This window comes from Eumetopias jubatus, unplaced genomic scaffold, assembly GCF_037043125.1.
Source record: "Eumetopias jubatus isolate StellerSeaLion01/CBP00866 unplaced genomic scaffold, mEumJub1_p1.0 scaffold_9, whole genome shotgun sequence".
Lineage (NCBI taxonomy): Eukaryota > Metazoa > Chordata > Mammalia > Carnivora > Otariidae > Eumetopias > Eumetopias jubatus.
Window position 1 is genome coordinate 50,277,321 of NW_028274815.1, and position 19,306 is coordinate 50,296,626.

Below are 19,306 nucleotides of genomic sequence, written 5' to 3' on the forward strand. Positions count from 1 at the left end.
GGCCTATCACCACTCACACTTTATTGAGGACAGTGGGCAGGCGGGGGTGGGAGGGGGTGCTGACTGCTGTGAAGGAGTAAGAACCCGGGATAGGCCTCGCACAGGTGGGGCGCCACCCAATCATGATCTAAGACAGCCTATGGGCTGGGCACCTGCCCTCCCAGAGATCCCTCAGCAGGGGGATGCGGCGCCCCCCCCCCCAGGGAAGGTAGGCGACGAAATTGCAAGTGATGGGCTTTAATTCTCATAGCATCCAACCCAAGAGTGGGGGGTGGTGCTAATCGGGGGCGGGGTGGGGGGAGTGAGGGTGACACAGTCAGGGCTTAAGTCAAAATATCCAGCCCAGCTCCTCTAGGTTTCTGGAAGACTTCAATGTTCCTCTCTGGAGACCCTAAAGATGGAGATTGAGGCCAGGAGAGCCCCTCACTGTCCTATGTTAAACTGGTCCCAGGGAAGCCTTTTGAGCATCCAAACAAGGAGCGCAGGCTTGTCATGCCCCAGTGTCAGCCAAGCTGCTGGAGTCCTCGGTGGGAAAGTGTTGAGGAAGGGATGATGATCCCCCACATACCCCTCCTGAGGGAGGCAGAGGCCTCTTCACACCCCATGTGGCCAGCCACTGTGCCAGGGCCTGAGAGGCAAGGCACAAGGTACAGAGATTCTGGAGTCTGGGGAAGGGGTTAATCTCCGCTCCCCCAGATGTCCAAATAGTGGGGGGGAGGAGGTGGGCAGAAGGAAGTATCCCCTTGGTTCAGTGTCCCTGGCACAGAGCCTCAGGAGAGGTGCTCTGGAGGCCAGGTTGCTCCTTCCTGCCTCTCCCAGCAGTGCTAGCAGGAGGCAGCTGCCTTAGCAGCTGCAACGGTGGGAGGCGGGGAAGAAGGTAGAGGCAGGTCACCCCCCTCCTTTCACTTCAGTGCGGGCAGGCTGTCCTCAGATTGCCCTTTTGTTATCCCGTCTGTAGCAGGCTGAAAGGGGTGAAGCCTCAGGTGGACAGGTAAGCATGGCCATGGGGCCAAGGGGAAGAAACGCTCTTAGGGCCTGACCTTGGCTGCAGCTGCTCACACCTGGAGTGTGTGTGTGTGCGCGCACGCGTGTTGTGCGGGGGCAGTTCTGAGAGGCTCGGGGACAGCGCAGGGCCTGAGCCACTCAGCAGCAGTGTCCAGGGCATGAGGTCTGGTGGGAGGTGAGTGCCTAGGGCCTAGGGTCCAGCCTCCGTCCTACTCTCCGGCAGAAACAGAGCTGGAACGGGGGGTGGGGGAGGGGGGTGTGGAGAAAGCAGGCAAGGGGAGTGGGGAGTTCCTTCCGAGCCTCCTCTCTGCGGGGAGGCCCCCTTTTCCTGCAGGGTCTGGGGCAGGGGCCCCTTCCAGGCAGGGTGACATCACACATCAGTCATCTCATCCCCCAGCTCTGCATCTTCTGGCTCTCCTTCCTCCTCCTCTTCATCCTCCTCCTCCTCCTCCGAGGTCACATTGGGCTCATCAGCCTCTGCCAGGCATTTGGGGCAGGAACAGACAAACAGATAGTTCTCTCTGCAGGGGACAGGAGAGGGTGGGGAGGGCGAAGTCAGGCAGCCACAAGGATGGAGCCTCCGGGAGCCCAGCCGCCCAGCCGCCCACCGCAGCCCCGGCCGGCACCTGAGGATCCTGTGGCGGCTGTGACGGCTGCGCTCGCGCTGACAGCAGTCTAAGTAGCTGATGCAGATTTCCTGGGGGGCACAGAAGAGGTGGGGTCTGATGGCCTGTGCTCTCCCTTACATGGGAATAGGGTCTCCCCACCTGCTGCCCCACCTCCCAGGAGCCAGGCCCTCATCCATTTCCCTGTGCCCTCAGCACACCGCCAAGAGGCTCAAACCACTTGTGTCTGAGACGGAGAGGGGACTGTGGGTAGCCTCAGGCCATGGTTACAGGCAGTCAATGGCCAAGGTCTGTGGCTGGGGTCAGAGGTTATCTTGACAGGGTGCTACCTGCCCTGGAAGAAGAGTCAACCAAGGCTCTGTGCACTGTGCTAACAGCCCCCAAACACGCACATACACCATAGCCTAAGCCACAAAGAGCCATCTCTTGCTTTCTTAGAAGCTGTGGATTTATTGAAAGGTGGCTAGGAAGAAGAAGCTGGGCATATAGTCTCTCTATCACTGCTCTGAGGCTTTCTGGTTATTTTTTGAAGAACTGGGGGGTAGGGTGGGGCTAGAGCATAATCATGGGTAAAAAGATGCCTGCCCTGGGGCACGTGGGGATCAACCAAACAGCCAGAACTTGGGGCTCTAGCCACTGCTGCTCCCAGCGCCCCCCCACCCCCCACAGGTCCTAGCCCCCTCACCTCTCCTGGCTTGATATCCTCCAAGGCAGTGACATGCAAAAGGAAGTTGTTTTCTGGGAAGGAGGTCTCTGCATTGGGGACACAGCTGTGGTTACCTGGGTCATGAGAGGCAAGTCATAAGGACTGTTGACTAACAAAAATAACAGCCTTGCAGAGCACCGGCTCCCATCCTTCCTTGTTCTCTGACCCCTGCTAGGGCCATGCAGGTCCTGGCCCCAAGTTTCCCAACTCCCCGTCCAGTGCTCTTTCCTGAAGACCACAGGCACAAATGCACTCCCTCTTCCCACCCCCTCCCACCTGCCATCCCTGCCCCTGCTGTCCTTGGCCCTGGGCAACTTGATTCTCCATTGTTTCCAGTATCCCACAAAGGGAGGGATGGGGCTGTGAAAGGAATGGCCATGCCTGACCACTGAACTCAGTCCTGCCACAGCTGAGCCAGGCCCTTTGCAAGCCCAGTTTGGGAGGGGCAGAGTGGCCCCATGGCCTGGGAGGGGGGCTTACAGTGAGGAAACCAGAGTGGGAGAGGCTGAGATCTGGAAAAGACAATGGTGTGAGCTGGCTCTGCCCCTCCCTGTCAGGTGCTAAGGAGACTTGCCTTCTAGCCCTCCCAGGCCCTCACAACGCTCCCCTCCCAAACCTGACAGGGCAATGGTGGTGCAAAACCAAGGCTTCCGTTTGCAATAATCAAAACTCTGTGTCCTGCCTTAGCACAGGGCCTGGCCCACTAGAAGGTTTTAGGTATACACATATATTAAGTCCAGTGAATGAATGAATGAGAAAATGATGGCACGAAAAGGACCAGGAGAATCCCCAAGGAAGCTCAGACCTAATCCTGCTCCCAGACTCCTCTCCATCAGCCTACAAGGGGCCACCCCTCCTCAATACCGGGACTCACAGCAGCTCTGAAGCACAAAGAGGCCAGATCCTTCACAGTTAAGAAACTCGCCAGTTGCTGTAAGACAGTAATATGCAGATGTTATTGGGGGGCAAAGGAACCTAGGCTTATGAGGGTAGCACTGGCTCTATTGTCTTGCCACCTGGTCACTACCAGTTCACCTGAACTCGCTTCTTGGAGGCACGAGCTTTTCTGTACATGATATTACCCTACTCATCCAGCACCCCCACCCCCAGCATCGAGCCTCTGTATGGATCTCAGGGTCATGGCTTATCTACATGTCCTGTGGATAGATCTGAAGCTTCCCATAGGTCCAGAGAGATTATCTTCCCCATCCATTAGGTCAGAACTCCCTCAGGGGAAGACCGTGTGTCTGACTGGGGGGCATCCGAGGTTGGGTGAGACCAAGGCTCCATCTCACCAACCTGCCTCGATGTCCTTGTACAGCTGGTCAATGAAGGCGTCCAGCTGCTCTCGGTCCCGAGGCTTCAGCTCCAGAGCGTCACAGGCATGGACCCACTGGCTCAGGGAGCTGGGGGTCCCAGGCATCCATGGGTGGAGAGGAGGAGGCCTGGCTCACAGGGCTCTCCACCTCCAGGCAAGTTACGCCCACGTCTTTCTCCAGGGAAGGGGCCCATCTTCCCCAAAAGACCAAGGGCTCCCAAGAGCAAATTCTACCACCTCAGTCCTTCTGACTCCCACCACTGTGTCCAGTCCAGCTCTCTGGCCACAGAATCATACCTTACCCCATCCTAATCCTGAAAGGAGGTGTGCTACCTTCCTCTGTCAATCTCCCACCCCAGCCCTGAGGGACAAGTTCAATAGCTTTGGAACATTCTCTCCTAACCTGGTCCCAATTCCTTGGCCATTGGTCCCAACAAGAGCAAAGAGAGACCGGAATCCATCTGGTGTGAACCACTGTGGGGAGAAAGAAAAATGAGTGCTCGGGTTATAACCACTCGCTTTTCTTCCTGATACAACTCTCTGTTCGGGAAGTCTTCTGTGAGTCAGTCCCATCCAAACTTCATACCAAGTCAGCTCTGGCTCAGTTCTCCAAGTAGGAGGTGCTGACCTGCTTGCTCCTGGAGAACTGGAATGAGTAGAAGGCCATTGGTCCCACCTTCCCCACACTTACCTGGCTAAGCGCCTCCTCATAAAGGGCCTCTGTGAAGAGTCTCCGCAGAAGTTCCAGCTGGCCCTAGTTTAGGGGAAGCAGGGAGAGACGTGGGGGTTTGCCATTAGCACCCAGGCAGGGCCCAGAAGACCAGGTGAGGGAAGGAAAAAGGGCCAGCTCTGTAGAAGAACTTTCCCTGAAGGCAAAGGAAGCCCACAGAGTCTTTATTTCCAAAGAACCTTAGCACTCTGGTGGATTGTTCCAACCCAGGGTGGCGAACCCCAAATTCCTCCCTGTTTTTTTTTTAAAGATTTTATTTATTTATTTGACAGAGAGAGACACAGCGAGAGAGGGAACACAAGCAGGGGGAGTGGGAGAGGGAGAAGCAGGCTTCCCGCGGAGGAGGGAGCCCGATGCGGGGCCCGACCCCACGACCCTGGGATCACGACCCGAGCTGAAGGCAGACGCCTCAGGACTGAGCCACCCAGGCGCCCCTGCTCCCTATTTTCCAGCGCTTGTACCAGGAGGGCTGAGGCAATGTGGCTTGAAAGGTCTGTCCTCACCGCCATCTTCTAGGCTCCCTGACCTGGCCTCTGGACCAGCTTGACCCCCCGCCTCCTCTCCTCAGAATGAATGTAGGAAGGCCCACCCCAGCTGCCCTGAAAACCCTGCCTGTACCTTCAGGCAGCTTCTGCATGGAAGTCTGCTGTCTTCAGTGAGAACGTGTTATCTTTGGGTGGGAGCGGGTACTCAGCACATTGGCAGCTAAAATCCTGTTTCACGCTGCTCCCTCACCCTGTGGACCCCCAGCCCTCTGTTTTCCATTATAACTGACTTGCCCGTTGCTATCCTATCATGAGATTCCGCCTTACCATGTCAGGGCACCCAACCTCTCCTTCCTCTGTCATCACCCCACTTCTCAACTCTTGGTCCATATTAGGTCACTAAGTTAAACAGTGGCAGGAATATAGGCCCTCTGAATAGATTTTTGGCCCCAGGCTCTAACCTCTTCCTGTGGTGGGAAGGGACCAAATGTGGAGCTCCTGTCAGGCAGCCACAGAACATCCAAGGCTGTTGGGGGTGGGGGAATCACAGGAGAAGCCTAACCTTGAATTTGTCCCCCAGGAGTTTGTGGACAATTTCCTCCTCCTCATTGGCTGTTTTATTACAGAACTGGGAGAAGAGCCTGATCCAACGATCTTTATCCTTGGCCTGCAGCAGAACAAATATACTTCAAAGTCACATTCATTTATGCCCGTGCGTGCATACATGTGCACGCGTGGACTCAGGGACACCCGCCTCCTTGCTGCCCCTTGTGCCCAGGTGGGAGGATAGCCTGTGATTCTGAAGCCCCGGCCATCAGGGAAACACCAGCACACATGAGCTTCTCGATAGACCCTTCCTCGGCCTGGAGACTCCCTCCCGCCCCCCAAACCCGCACCCAACCATCTCCCCAGCTGGGCCAGGCTAGCCGGTTCAACACCACTCGCAGAAACAGGAGGATGAGGCTGCGGAGCTTCAATGTTAATAGAAGGGGTTGGAGCGGTTCCTCTCACTTGACACACGAGGCACGATCCTGAGAAAGTGGCACCTGGAAGCTGAGTGCGTGACCTGCTACCGCACAGGACGCCCTCTCCTAGATCAGAGTCTCCTGCCAGACCTATGGTTAGCTGCTACTGATATTTCCACAGTCCAGGGGGAGCTCTGCATCCAAGCAATACTCCCTCTCGAGGTGAGGGGGAGACTGAGGCCAAGGGGCAGACGAAGTCAGAACCGGCCTCCCTGGCAGGGCCGGGTGGGCTCACCTGCTTCACCGTGGCCACCATCCGGGCCATCAACATGATGCTTGCCGTCTCAGGGGGGTAGTGAACACTCCTGGGGAGAAAGAAAAAGATTTCGCCTAGAAATTCCCTCCCTAGTAGCTGCGTTCAGGGAAGCCCAGTCTGACTGCTACAGAGAATCCTTCCAGCCCACTCCCTTCATAACCAAAGAGAGGAAGTCATTGGCAAGGACGTGGTTAGGCCTTTACATCCCTATGGGCGCAATGGGGCTCTTCCTGGGAGTGTGTAAAATGCTGAGGGTGGTGGGACTGGCGGCTCACACTGAAGGTGATGTGACCTCTGTTTAACCCTAAGATGGAGGAAAAACCTGCGGGACGGCAATTTCAGAAAGATGACTGCGTCTGCTGGTCTCAGGCAGGCAGGCAGAGAGGGAAGATAAAGGGAAGAAGAAATGAAATGGTACCTACCTCCAGGCCTCCTGCAGCTTATTGAGAGGATGCAGGGGGTCATCCTGGGAGGGCCCTGGGCACAGGACCTGATGGTATTGCTCAGCAGCTGCCAGTCGACATTCTGCACTGCAGTACACCACCTGGTGGAGTGGGTGGAGGTCAGCACCCTAGGATCTGGCCATGGGGGCAGGCGCAGATGTCCCTCAGTGGTGCTCGCCTCCGCTAACTGCGTTCCCTCTCTGAGCAGTAGCTCAGTGGCATCACGAAAGCAGAAGGCACACAGTGCACCAGGTGAGAGGGGCACCCAGCCTTGTTAAACTATGGGATGGAGAGAGCTTTCAGGTAGAGGGAAGAGCCCCTGCCAGGCTCCCGGGAAGAGGGTAAGTTCCCACCAGACCTATTTTCTAGACAGTGGGACTGGGACAGGAAGGACAGAACAACGGAACAGTAACGGAGCCTTCTGAGTGTCTTCCCCTCCATCATGGCTCACAGGGGCCATGAGCAGGTCTGTTGTCATTCCCGTCTCCTCACAGAGAACTTCGGCTAAGACCCCTCCCCCTGCCCCCTTCCAGGTGCACTCCCCAGGGATGCTCACCTGACACTGGGGACAGTTCTGGTGGAGGTCCTTGCGCACGGCACACAGCTCAGGGTGAGGCAGAACCTGGCCTGGCTTCCCAGTCAGCCTCTGGGCATTCTCCTCTGCCTTCTCCAGTGCCCGAAGGCAGTGATCACAGGCTGAGGGAGAGAGCCACACAGGACAATGTGAGTGTCTTTAGAGAAGGGGCCATGTTTTGTCTTGTTCGCAGCAGTATCCCCAGGGCTAAAAATAGTGGCTGGCACACAGGTGCTCAACGAACATTTGGGAAGTAAGTGAATGAACGACTGTGTTAAAGAAGAGAATGAGTGAATGATTTCACATGCATTCCAAGGCAGACTGGTTTTCTTCCCTCTCTGGAGTCCCACCCCTTCTGTCAGGCACTCCCCCCTTTCCCAGTGGGGCTTAGTCTGTGGGGCTTCTCTCCTAGCCCCCAGACTGCACTTTCCCCACATTCTGCAGCCAAATGACCCTCCTTTCATATTTGTCTCTAGCCTTAAGCTTGTGTGAAAAAAGCATGCGGCTGGAAAAGCTAAGGGCATCCTACTTGCTTCTGACCCCACGTGGCCTCCTCTTGGTGGAGGGCTGCACTTCGGCACAGAGCCCTTCAGCATGACACCCAGGCCCTTATACTCTGGCTCAGACTGAGTTCCACCTGAGCGACAGCCCCCCGAGGGAGCAGGCTGGAAGAGCCCCTCTACCGCTCACTCCCAGCCCCAAATGCCTTGAGACTAGAGAGAAGCATGGTTCTCAGGCATGGTTCTCCAAGGGAAGATGAACTTTTCTCCCAACACCTGAAGTCCCAGGGCCATCAGCTAATGTAACTGTCTTCCATGCACAAAGGCAGCTGGGCCCAGCAGCCAGAGGAGTGGATGAGATGTGCTTACCTCGGTAGCGATAAAGTGCATTCCAGAGAAACTGCGCAGCCACCACGGGCCGTTCTACAAAGACGGTGTCCCCCTTCCGGATCAGCTGTGTGGCAAACAGCCCTTTTCCCTACCAGGGCACAGAAGGAACAGGATGGCCATAAGGGGAGAAAGGACCCAGTTCCAAGGGCTCCCGGAGGGCTGCCCAGCATCACCCCCCACACGCCTCCCTCTCAGGAGAGGCCTCTGCCTTGGGAGGGTTCATGGAGCAAAGTCAGCACCCTCCATAACTGCCTCCTCTGGAAGTGCAGCTCTGACCTACTTTCAGCCACACTTCTTTCAGCCTGTTCAGAGCAGAGGGACTGGGATGGGGAGGGAGCCACCATTGTCAGCCAGAGGAGCAGAATTTTTGGAATGGCCGCAGGAGCGCCGAGGCTCCTGTACCGGGAGCTGGTAACGACAGGGCAGTCTTCTTGGTGTCACCCATGTGCCCCTCCAAGATCCTGGCAGTGAGGCTGCTGCTCAGGGTTGCAGAAGGCTCCTGTACCACAGAAGAGGGAGGCCTAATTTGGGGGAGAACGTGCCGTATTTCTCTGGTCCGTGGGGTACTCACAGGACCCAGCCAGTTTTCAGTGTTAGGGAAAGGAATGACTGAAAGGAATGACGAATCCTAGCACCAACCCTAATACTACCTGCTGTGACCTTGGAGCCAATTGTTTCTTTGCATCTGTTTTGTATATGAAAAATATTATCGTAATACCTACCAGGTAGTTTCCAGGATGCACCTCAGCCCAGGTGAATGTACCTTATGAGCTTTAGCTCCTTACTACTCAAAATGACGTGATGGATGGGCAGCATGGGCATCATCTGGAAGACTGTTAGAAATGCAGAATCTCAGCCCCCCTTCCCCACCCCCCTCAAACAGACCTGCTGAAGCAGAATGTGCATTTTAACAAGATGCCCAGGTGATTCACATGCACATTAAAGTCTGAGGAGCTCTGGTCTAAAGCACTGTACACATCACATAAGACATGAAGAGGTGCAGAGGGACTCAGGAGACAGCTTCAGGACCCAGGCAGTTACTGGCCCTCTGGGGCACTTACTCCCACGGTTCACTTAGAGAAGAGGGTTGCTGCCCTTGCAAGCACTGAACTGTCACAAAAGGAGAAAGAAAAGAAAAGAAAAGAAAGAAAGAAAGAAAGAAAGAAAGAAAGAAAGAAAGAAAGAAAGAAAGAAAGAAAGAAAGAAAGAAAGAAAGAAAGAAAGAAAGAAAGAAAGAAAGAAAGAAAGAAAGAAAGAAAGAAAGAAAGAAAGAAAGAAAGAAAGAAAGAAAGAAAGAAAGAAAGAAAGAAAGAAAGAAAGAAAGAAAGAAAGAAAGAAAGAAAGAAAGAAAGAAAGAAAGAAAGAAAGAAAGAAAGAAAGAAAGAAAGAAAGAAAGAAAGAAAGAAAGAAAGAAAGAAAGAAAGAAAGAAAGAAAGAAAGAAAGAAAGAAAGAAAGAAAGAAAGAAAGAAAGAAAGAAAGAAAGAAAGAAAGAAAGAAAGAAAGAAAGAAAGAAAGAAAAGAAAGAAAGAAAGAAAGAAAGAAAGAAAGAAAGAAAGAAAGAAAAAGAAAGAAAGAAAGAAAGAAAGAAAGAAAGAAAGAAAGAAAGAAAGAAAGAAAGAAAGAAAGAAAGAAAGAAAGAAAGAAAGAAAGAAAGAAAGAAAGAAAGAAAGAAAGAAAGAAAGAAAGAAAGAAAGAAAGAAAGAAAGAAAGAAAGAAAGAAAGAAAGAAAGAAAGAAAGAAAGAAAGAAAGAAAGAAAGAAAGAAAGAAAGAAAGAAAGAAAGAAAGAAAGAAAGAAAGAAAGAAAGAAAGAAAGAAAGAAAGAAAGAAAGAAGAAAGAAAGAAAGAAAGAAAGAAAGAAAGAAAGAAAGAAAGAAAGAAAGAAAGAAAGAAAGAAAGAAAGAGAGAAAAGAAAGAAAGAAAGAAAGAAAGAAAGAGAGAAAAGAAAGAAAGAAAGAAAGAAAGAAAGAAAGAAAGAAAGAAAGAAAGAAAGAGAGAAAGAAAGAAAGAAAGAAAGAAAGAAAGAGAGAAAGAAAGAAAGAAAAGAAAGAAAAGAAAGAAAGAAAGAAAGAAAGAAAGAAAGAAAGAAAGAAAGGAAAGAAAGAAAGAAAGAAAGAAAGAAAAGAAGAATAAGAAAGAAAGAAAGAAAGAAAGAAAGAAAGAAAGAAAGAAAGAAGAAGAAAGAAAGAAGAGAAAGAAAGAAAGAGGAAGGAAGGAGAGGGAGGGAGGGATGGATTGATTGACACAGCGGTAAATCATCCCGTCATGTGGCCTCTCAGGTAGCTCCCTGTTTCCTTCTAGCACTGGCACTGTGGCTAGATAGCAGCACCTCCCAAAGTCAGAGAAGCAGCGATGTGTAGACCAGGATGGCCCTGAGCAACCCATGAGCTACAGATCTCAACCCTGAACAACTTTGGGAGCTCCAACCACAGAGTGGGACAGCTGGAACAAAACCCCTGGGCAGAGCCGTTGATGTACCCTTGGGTGTCTTCTTGGAACCCCACCTCCATGCCTTTTAGCACTGGACCCAATCTAGCAAAACGAAAAGATAGCCTTCCTCTATGGGACAAAGGGAGATGATCATGGACCCACATTATCCCGGACAATCTCAAATCTCAACGCTGGGTAAACAACGATGTCTTTCTCTTTCCAGAGGACGAAATGCAGAAAATATTTAGTAATCAAAAACAAAGGGAACAGAATCAGAGCTGGTTCCTTTATAAAACCACTCATCCCCCAAACATAAGAGTGTTTCAAGAAGAGCAGCTCTCATTAATATTACCAAGAGGCTTGGAAAGAAGTGAACCTGAATGCAAAGGGCATAAACTTGCAAAGATAGTTCCAACTTGAAAAATAAGTTTTAGAAAAAAGTTTGTGCAAAATTCTAAGACTATGTAGTAAATTTTAAAAGCTTTACTAAATGGATGATTTTCTAGGAAAATATAAATTACCAGAACTGAATTCAAAAGGAAGAAAGCCTAGAGAAAGAAGCAGTGCCGATATATGCCTGACCCACACCAGTATGGCATTCTGGTTGGCATCCATCCTCTTTGGTCAGACACTATCATGTTCTGATTGGTCCTGTCCCTGGCACAGTAGTTGGTAAATTTTTGAAAGATCACTCCTGCCAATATCCAGAGAAGCAATAGAGAAAATAGTCCAAACAACCATGTGAGGCCCCTAGTCCATATGGTTCATGAGCCACCTCTCTCAAGCCAAAGAATAAGTAATTCTCATGCTATTTAAACTATTCAGTAACAGAGAAAAAAATGGAAAGCTTCTCCATTTTACCAAAAAACAAGCATAATTCTGATGTGGTAACCTGAGGAAGATAGCACAAAGAAAAAACCTACAGACCCAGTCTCACTTGATGAATACAGATGCAAAAAGCCTGGGACAATCCATCTTGTCACCATGTCTAAGTGGGTATGTGATCTTCTCCAGCTTCAGATCAGATGTGGGCATGGAGAGGCTGGCCAGCTCGTTCTTCCAGAGGTGGGGTTTGATAGAAGGCTGGGACAGGACAATTGGGCAAGCAGAGGGGCTGAAGGGATGAAGTGAGAGGAAGAAGGGAAGAGAGGAGGGGCTGAGAGATAGGGGGTGCAGTGCATGGGAAGGTGACTATCTCTGCGTGCTAGGAGTGATGGAACCCCGACACCATCAAACTATGAGCAGATCAAGAACACCAGAGGCCTGTGTGCAGATAGAGATGTGAGCGGCTGAGGAGGCCAAGGATAAAGGGGAGCTGCTTTATCATGGAAGGAGAGGAATGCTCCAGATGTGTCTGGAGTGGAAAGAAGGCTTGGGTTGGGGAGAGCAGGAAGCAGATGACTGACTAGAAGGCTGACATCTTGTGGGGGGGACCAGGGATACACACAGCCATTACACATGATAAATTATTCAAACTCCTCAGGAAACAAAGAAATGTAAATGAAAACAAAGCAATACCATTTTGCACATATAATTTGGCAAAGCGAACTAGGAAAAAAAATACTCTGCTGGAGAGAACAAAAGGATGTGTGCACAGAAATTGAGCTCCAAGACCTTTTACCTCAGGGATGAAAAATAAAATACAACATAAAAGTCCATAAATAAGCAGTTGGTTGAATGCGCTGTGGCCATCCCCTGAAACAGCTCTTAAAAATATTTAGAAATAGGTTTATTGACGTTGATTTACTGCTGCATCAAACAGCGATTTCTAAAATTGTAATTTTAATGTCCACATATTTGCATAAGTATAGGATTATGAGTGATTCTTACCTTCTCTTTCCTTACATGCATTTTTAGCATTTTTCTACAATTAACTTTTAAAACATAATACTATAACGACAAAAAAACCCAAAACAAAACAAAACAAAAATAGTATAACGACAAAATCATGTCACTCCTCTGTTCAAACGCTTCAAATGCTCCCACGGGCTTCGAGCTCTGTTTCAAATTCCTTACCATTCCGAGGCCTTTCGTGAAGGGTCCTAGCCTCTCTCCACACCCCATTTCCAAATCTCACTCCGAAAGTTCCCTGAGGACCCAGGCCTTTTTGTACCTCAGTTCCCTCTGCTCAGCGTATCCCCGCCCACCATACCTGCGGCCCCGCAGCAAAGTCCCCCAGCACCGCCCGAAAAGCCCGGCACCACCCTCCCCTCGGCCCCGCCCCGGCCCCGCCTGGAGCAACGGGTGCAGGGCTCCCGGCTGCCGCGCCGGGTCCCGCGGGAAGGGGGCGCGCGCACGGAGACTTCGGAGCCCCCGGTCCACCGCGTGACCTCCCCGGAAGCCTGCGCGCGGGGACAGACAGGGAGCCCCCGGGCCGCGAGTAGGGACCGAGCCGCAGAGTCCGAGCTGCAGAGGAGTTTCTAGGCTTCGGGCCTGGGATCCCGTGGGGCTGTCTCCAAGGCCGGACAGGGTAGGGGGCTCCCGGCGGGTCCGCCTTAGCCTCACCTTAGAGCTGTTTACGAAGCGGACTTCCACGGCGACCCGGGCCCTGCCCGCCACGCCCACGCAGAAGGAGAACACGTCGCACATGGAGGCCGCCATCTTGGGCACGCCTCCGCCTTTTGACCCTTGACCCCGCCTCGACCCAGGAGGCCCCGCCCCTTCCCGGCCCCGCCCCCGGCGTGTGTGTCTGAGGTTTTGAGGGTTTGCGCCCTAGCGAGTCCGAATCTAATCTACATGTTTAGGTCGATTGGTTCGGTGGCTGGATGCAGCTGGGTCTGCCTTTGTGTTTTTACATCTGTGCGGTTTTTCGTGTCTTCGTACATACCTGTGTATCATAGCCTATGGGTGTGTGTATAGTTTTGATGTATCTTTGTCCACTTCGTGTTTATGTGCCCTGTTGTCTCTGTCCACCCATTGGCCCGTTTTGAGTCAAGCACTCTTTGGACCCAGCCGAGGCGGGGGCGGGGTGTGTGTGTGTCGGGGCGGAGGTTGGGGTGGGGACAGCAGCCGGCCGACTTCTACCCTCTCTGATCTACCAGAAAGGAGGGACTAGCTTACTGCACCTATCCATCCTTCTCGGTCGGGTGCAAGAATTCCCCTTTCCTTGGGCCTTCAAGCTGGACTTGTGCTTCTCTCAGACCCTTCAGGGGCATAGGGACCTTGCAGCCTAGGGGTGGTGTTAGGGGGTACACGGTGGACCTCAAGTCTGAGGACCCCTGAAATTGTATGCAGGAGTGTGCATGTGTACATTGTCCTGGGAACAGGAGAGGGGCTTGTTCATTCAGGACCCCACATAGCTGAAACCACTGACTTTTAGCATCTGTCCCCACAGCCAAGCCTGACCACCATGCCTTGCTTCCTTGCCCGCCAATGGATTTTGTGCTACTTGAAAAAGGACATGTATCTGCTTCTGTTATGGTCTCACGGAGACATCGGGGGATTGGGTAGAGTCCAGTAACTGCTGAATAGCTTAACTGTTTTATTTTTAAAAAGTGAGTCAATTGAAGAGGCAGGTGCTGGAAGAGGCAGATGCAGCTGGATCCCTTTGATTAACAGTTGACTTTGGGTCCAGCATTAGGAAGGATTTCCCTGAAGACTGGGAGAGAGAAGGGCTCTTGAAGCTGGACCCCGCCCTCCCTCAAGCCCGTGGCCTAGTGTCTGGGAGAGGATGGTCTACCACCACTTGGAGGCATGTGGTTTTTCCAAGGCCACCTCTGCTCCCTGCCTTTCTCTCCCTCAGAACACTGCAGACAGCAGTGGGGACCGTGCCTTTTCCCACCACCAGGTGGCAGGGCAGACCTCTTTCACTAGCTCACTTCAGTACCCAGAAGCCATTCTAGATTATCAATACCGTCAACAGAGGCCTGCCCAGGAATGTAGAGCATTAAAGAAAATCAGCTCTGGAATTGCTGGTGACTGGCCTCACAGGAGTAGGCTATCAGCAGGCTTCTTAGAAACTGAGCAGCTTCCTGGGAAGGAAAGGGAACCATGAGTTAGGGTCTTGAAGGGGGAGAAATTATAACTATCTCATGGAAATACAGGAGTCTGTGACAAAATGCCTGCCTTGACAAAGACAGAGCCAAAGTGCTCTATTTTATGTAATGATGGAGAGGTGCCAAGGTGGGTAGCTAGAGGGAAAAAGATGGTAGTCAGGGTAGCATCTCTGCTCCTAAGTAGGCAGCTGGGGCTGAGCTCCTGAAAATGGTAACAGTTCAGACAAAACAAAACTTTGGGAAACTCTGAGGGGTAGGAGGCTAACTGGTTTACCTTTCCCCCCTCTTTGCTCTCAACTTCACCATCTCTGGTGGGGAGGAGGCTTCTAGGTCCAGACACTGATTCAAGGAGGCCTCTTCTCCACAGACCAGGAAAAGATTAATCCCTGGAGAGGCCAGTGCTGGTGCAAGCACCACACCCACAGGACCCACCTCTAGGTGAGTCCTACAAACCTTAACACTTGCTGAACACTTAGGCCTGGGCCTGGCACACTGTAACAACTTTACAGACATCCTGTCAGCTCTGGGAGGACGAAGTTGTCAGTGCACCCATTATACAGATGAAGAAAAAAGGCTCAGTTTTAGTGAGTCCCCCAAGAAGAACTAGCTCCCAGACAGCCTAGGTTGAGCCTCTGTCCCAGTCCTTAGCTGTCCACTCCTGACTCAGTGTCTTCTCTCTGGATGCTGTCGTCAGAGCTCCTGGAGGGCTCATCCTGGAAGGCAGCCATGGCAGACACAGCTGGCAGCTTCAGCCGTTGCTGCTTCTGATACTTGACCCTGCGGTTTTGGAACCAGACCCTCACCTACAATCAGAGGCAATGATCAGAGATTAGAATGTGACCAGCAGTCCCACGGTTTCCCCTATTCCACAGTGCCCACTGCTCTGTGGGCCCACATTTGTTCTTTCTTCTAAAAGAAGCATCTCCTCCAAGACACCCTTCCCTAGAATTTCAGACACCATTTGTTCACCCAAATATTTATTGAGCTCCTATTATGTACTAGGCACCATCCTAGGTGATGGTGATACGGGGTGAGCAGTAGAGGTATGGTCCCTGACCTCATGGAACTTACAAATAAGAGAGAGACAAATAACAAACATGGAAACAAAAACACAAATGGGGGTTTGAACCTCCCTGAGGAACCAGCACTTAAGCTGAGGCTCAAAGGGTAAGAGACCAGTTTAATGCGGACAGAGAAAAGCAGGCTGGATCAGGAGACAACTTGTAGGAAAGCTTGGGGTGTTTGAGGACCAGAAAAGAGGCTGAGGTATCTGAGAGTGAGATGGGGAAGAAAGGGACAGAAGTCAGCAGGGGCCAGATCACCCAGGACCATGGAGGCTATGGGTAAGGAGTATCAGCTTTGAGGCTCTTAAGTGGGATGTGACATAGTCCTGTTTGCACCTCAAGTGAATTGCGTACCAGGCTGCTTTGTGAAGAATGGATGAAAGGGGATGCAGAGAGACAGCTGGGAGGTTATTGCGATGATCCAAAAAGAGCTGGGACCGGGATGAACTAGGGGCAATGGAGAAAAATGAAGCGATCCCAGCTGTATTTGAGTACAAGTGACAAGGCTTGGTGATGGATTGGAAGTGGGAGAGGAGGAATCTAGGATGACTTGGTATTTTGAGCAACCGGACGGATGGTGGGGCTGTGAGTAGGGAAAGGAACAGATCTAGAGAGAAAAAAAGTCAAGAACTGAGGTTTAGACTTAAGTTTGAAATGCCTACCCAGAAGACATCCAAGTGGAGACCTCAAGAAGTTAGGTAGATGTACATGTGAGAGAGGGGAGGAAAAAAAAAAAGGGAGTGAGCTAAGGTACAAACCTGGGAGTTGTTGGCTTATAAATGGTATTTAAAACCATGGGATTAAATGAGATCAGCTGGAGGGGTGGACAAATATGAGGTCACAAAGAGTACCCTACAACAGAGGTGACAAAGAAGTGGCCAGAGAGCTGGAAAACCAAGAATGCAGTGTCCAGAAGCCAAGAGAAGTGCGTGTCAATAAGAGAAGGAGTAGTCAACTGTACTAAGTGGGGAGTAAGATAAGGAAAGGAAAGCATCTGCTGACTTTGGCAAACATGGAGGTCATTAAGAGATCCTGAGAAGTTCTGATGGAATGGGAGGGAAAGAATTCATATTGGAATGAGTACATAGATGGAAAGTGAGGACATGGAGACAGGGGCTATAACAAGTTCTTGGGAAGTCTGCCCATGAAAAGAGCAGAAAAGTGGTGTAGTGGCTGGAGGAGAATATGGAGGTCAAGTGAATGTTTATTATTTTTAATATTTAGGGGCGCCTGCGTGGCTCAGTCATTAAGCATCTGTCTTTGGCTCAGGTCATGATCTTGGGGTCCTGGGATCGAGCCCCACATTGGGCTCCCTGCTCAGCAGGAAGCCTGCTTCTCCCTCTCCCACTCCCCCTGCTTGCGTTCCTGCTCTTGCTATCTCTGTCAAATAAATAAAATCTTAAAAAAAAATTTAGTCCCTTGAACAGAATTTCATCACCTCCTTTTTTAACATGCAAACAAAGTTCTAGATTAATATCTGGATTAATGTGTGTTGTTCCCATAATGTGGTTTCAAATGGGACTATTTTCCTCATTCATGTAGGGAGTGTGTTAGTGATTAGGGCTTGTCTCCCCCAGTGGCCTGGCACAGAGGAAGAAGGCCCATGTCTTCCCCCCAACCTCACCCAGGGCCTTCTGGAGAGCAGCGTTGGCCCCCACGTATAGCCCTAGTCCCACAGGAGTCCCTGCTCCCACCTGATTCTCCGTAAGGTTGAGCTGGGCCGCCAGCTGAGCTCTCTTCTTCCCCACAAGATTGTGCTGCTTTGTAAACACGTTCTCCAACTCTTCCAGCTGCTTCAAGTTAAACATAGTCCGAACCCTCTTTTGGGGTCTCTCAGTGTCCTGAAGTTCCTCTGCTGGAGCCCAGTCTGAGATGCCCCAGAGGCCTGAGCAGTGAGCCAGCTCTAAGCCTAAAGAGCATATGTGTACACACACACACACACACACACACACACACACACAAATGCATAAAATATCTCTGCAAGAATAAAGAGACTGGTATCATTGGCTGCTTGGGGGATGGGGTTAACCAGGTGACTGGGAGACAGGAATGTTATGGGAAACTCTTCTCCATCTAACTTCATAAACATTTTGAAGTTTCAACTGTATGAATGTAATAACTATGCAAAAACTAACTTGAAAATGAGATCACTGTAATATAAAGCAGTAAACTGCAATTCAGAGCTCAGCTGTCTGAGGAAGTTAGGGAAAATTGGCTTGGAGCTATGCGCATATCGCTCAGATGCAGTGGGCAGAATTCAGATGGGGTTGAGAGCCTAGAATGGGGGTGGGGTGGGGTGGAGAATGCCCAGCAGAAAGGGATGGAAATGCAGAAGGGAGAGAGCCCAGGGAGTAAGCACCAAGTAAGACTGTGCTACATCGATCTTGGAGGCTTGCACTAACTTTGCTCCTGTTTTCCTCAAGGGGAGGTGGGGAAGCATGAATCAGATTGCCAAAAATGGCCAAAACTCCCGTAGGTGGGTGTTAATGCTAGAGGAGGTTAGGTCAACAGTTAAATTCTCATTGGGATTTAAGTGCCTGCGCCCCACAGCCCGAGGTTCCCCTTCTAAGAGCGCTATATGCAAGCAGGCTCAGAGCAGTTCAGTGTGGAGCCTAAGCTCCACGGACGTGAGCCGTGCGGGCGGCACCGGGGTCTGGGCATTTGTCAGCTCCTTAACGGCTCCTCGCTGAGCCTCACCACCGCAGGAGCCGCTTCTCCCAGCTAAGACGGGGCCATTCGTTTGGGAAGAGAGCTGCTTTGGCGAGGAGTCTGCGCTACCAAGCGTTATCCGAATCGGGTGTGGAGGGGGCGAGAGACTCTATAAATCCCTTCTGAGGGGACGCGCTGCAGCCCCAGCCCCCGGGCCGGGCCTACCGAAGCCCCCTCTGACCGACCCGCACGTCCCGCTCCGCACCCGCGCTCACACACACCTCGGCCGTCCTCCGCAGCGTGCGTGCGGGGGAAGCCTCGTGCGGCGGAAGCCTCGTGCGGCGGCGGTCTGGTCTCTGCCAGTCCCCCTCCGGCCTCGGATTCCACGGCAAGGTCAAGGGTCATAGGGCCCCTTCCCACTCCGACCGTGCGTGGTTCTCAAACTCAGGGACTTCTCTACCCTGTACCCACTGCCGCACGCTACAGCCGCCCCGCCCAGTTCCCAGGTCGTGTGCGCCCGGGCACCTCGTACCTGTGACACCGAGGCCCTGGAGGCCGCAGAAGTGAGCCACGCGGAGCCCCGGCCCGGGCGGCTGGGGGCACGGCTGGTAGAGACCCACGCCCAGGTAGGCTGGCAGCCACGTCGCGGGAAACCGGGAGGGAGCCGTGCCGAGCCTTACCGCGGCGCCGGCCGGAACCGACAGCGGGGCGGCGACGGCGGGCGCGGGGCGGGCGGGTCTGGCCAGGATGGCCTCGACGGAGAAGGACGACTCGAGGCGCCCGGGAGCGCGGGGTGTGCCTGGGCCGGCCGGGCGGTGCTGGGGCGCGGGGTAACCGCCTGAGCGCGGGGGCTGGTCCCGAGCGCCAGGGGGAGTGGGCGGCCGGCGGCCTCGCGGCGCCGGGCTGGGCATGGCTCGGCCCCCGCCCGGACGGGCCCAGGGAGAGGAGCCAGGGCCTGTGGGCAGCCGTGCGGGGAGCGCGAGAGGCGAGGGGGAGCACCCCGCACTAAGGGAGAGAGACTTGTTGGCCAGGAACAGCCCCAGCGCTGGGCGAGGGCTCTTAAATTTGGCGGGGAGCGGAGGGGCGGGGCGGGGGGCCGGCCTTTCATTCC

The 19,306-nt window shown here is 52.4% G+C and overlaps 2 protein-coding genes across 2 annotated transcripts; both read right to left on the reverse strand.

The window, feature by feature from the left end:
• Positions 1-46: 46 nt before the first annotated feature.
• On the reverse strand, positions 47-13,094 carry SMYD5 (SMYD family member 5). The gene is made up of 13 exons (XM_028116331.2): positions 12,993-13,094; positions 8,038-8,146; positions 7,151-7,290; positions 6,574-6,695; positions 6,131-6,200; positions 5,433-5,537; positions 4,347-4,409; positions 4,059-4,129; positions 3,637-3,743; positions 3,212-3,268; positions 2,317-2,411; positions 1,632-1,702; positions 47-1,526 (listed from the first exon to the last, which is right to left on the reverse strand). Exons 1-13 carry the CDS (start codon positions 13,086-13,088, stop codon positions 1,376-1,378), a joined length of 1,257 nt encoding a protein of 418 aa, XP_027972132.1. The 5' UTR covers positions 13,089-13,094; the 3' UTR covers positions 47-1,375.
• A 2,032-nt stretch (positions 13,095-15,126) lies between these two features.
• On the reverse strand, positions 15,127-19,106 carry NOTO (notochord homeobox). The gene is made up of 3 exons (XM_028116137.1): positions 18,728-19,106; positions 17,241-17,455; positions 15,127-15,285 (listed from the first exon to the last, which is right to left on the reverse strand). The coding sequence occupies exons 1-3, from the start codon at positions 19,104-19,106 to the stop codon at positions 15,127-15,129; spliced, it is 753 nt and encodes a 250-aa protein (XP_027971938.1).
• Between the last annotated feature and the right edge of the window lie 200 nt (positions 19,107-19,306).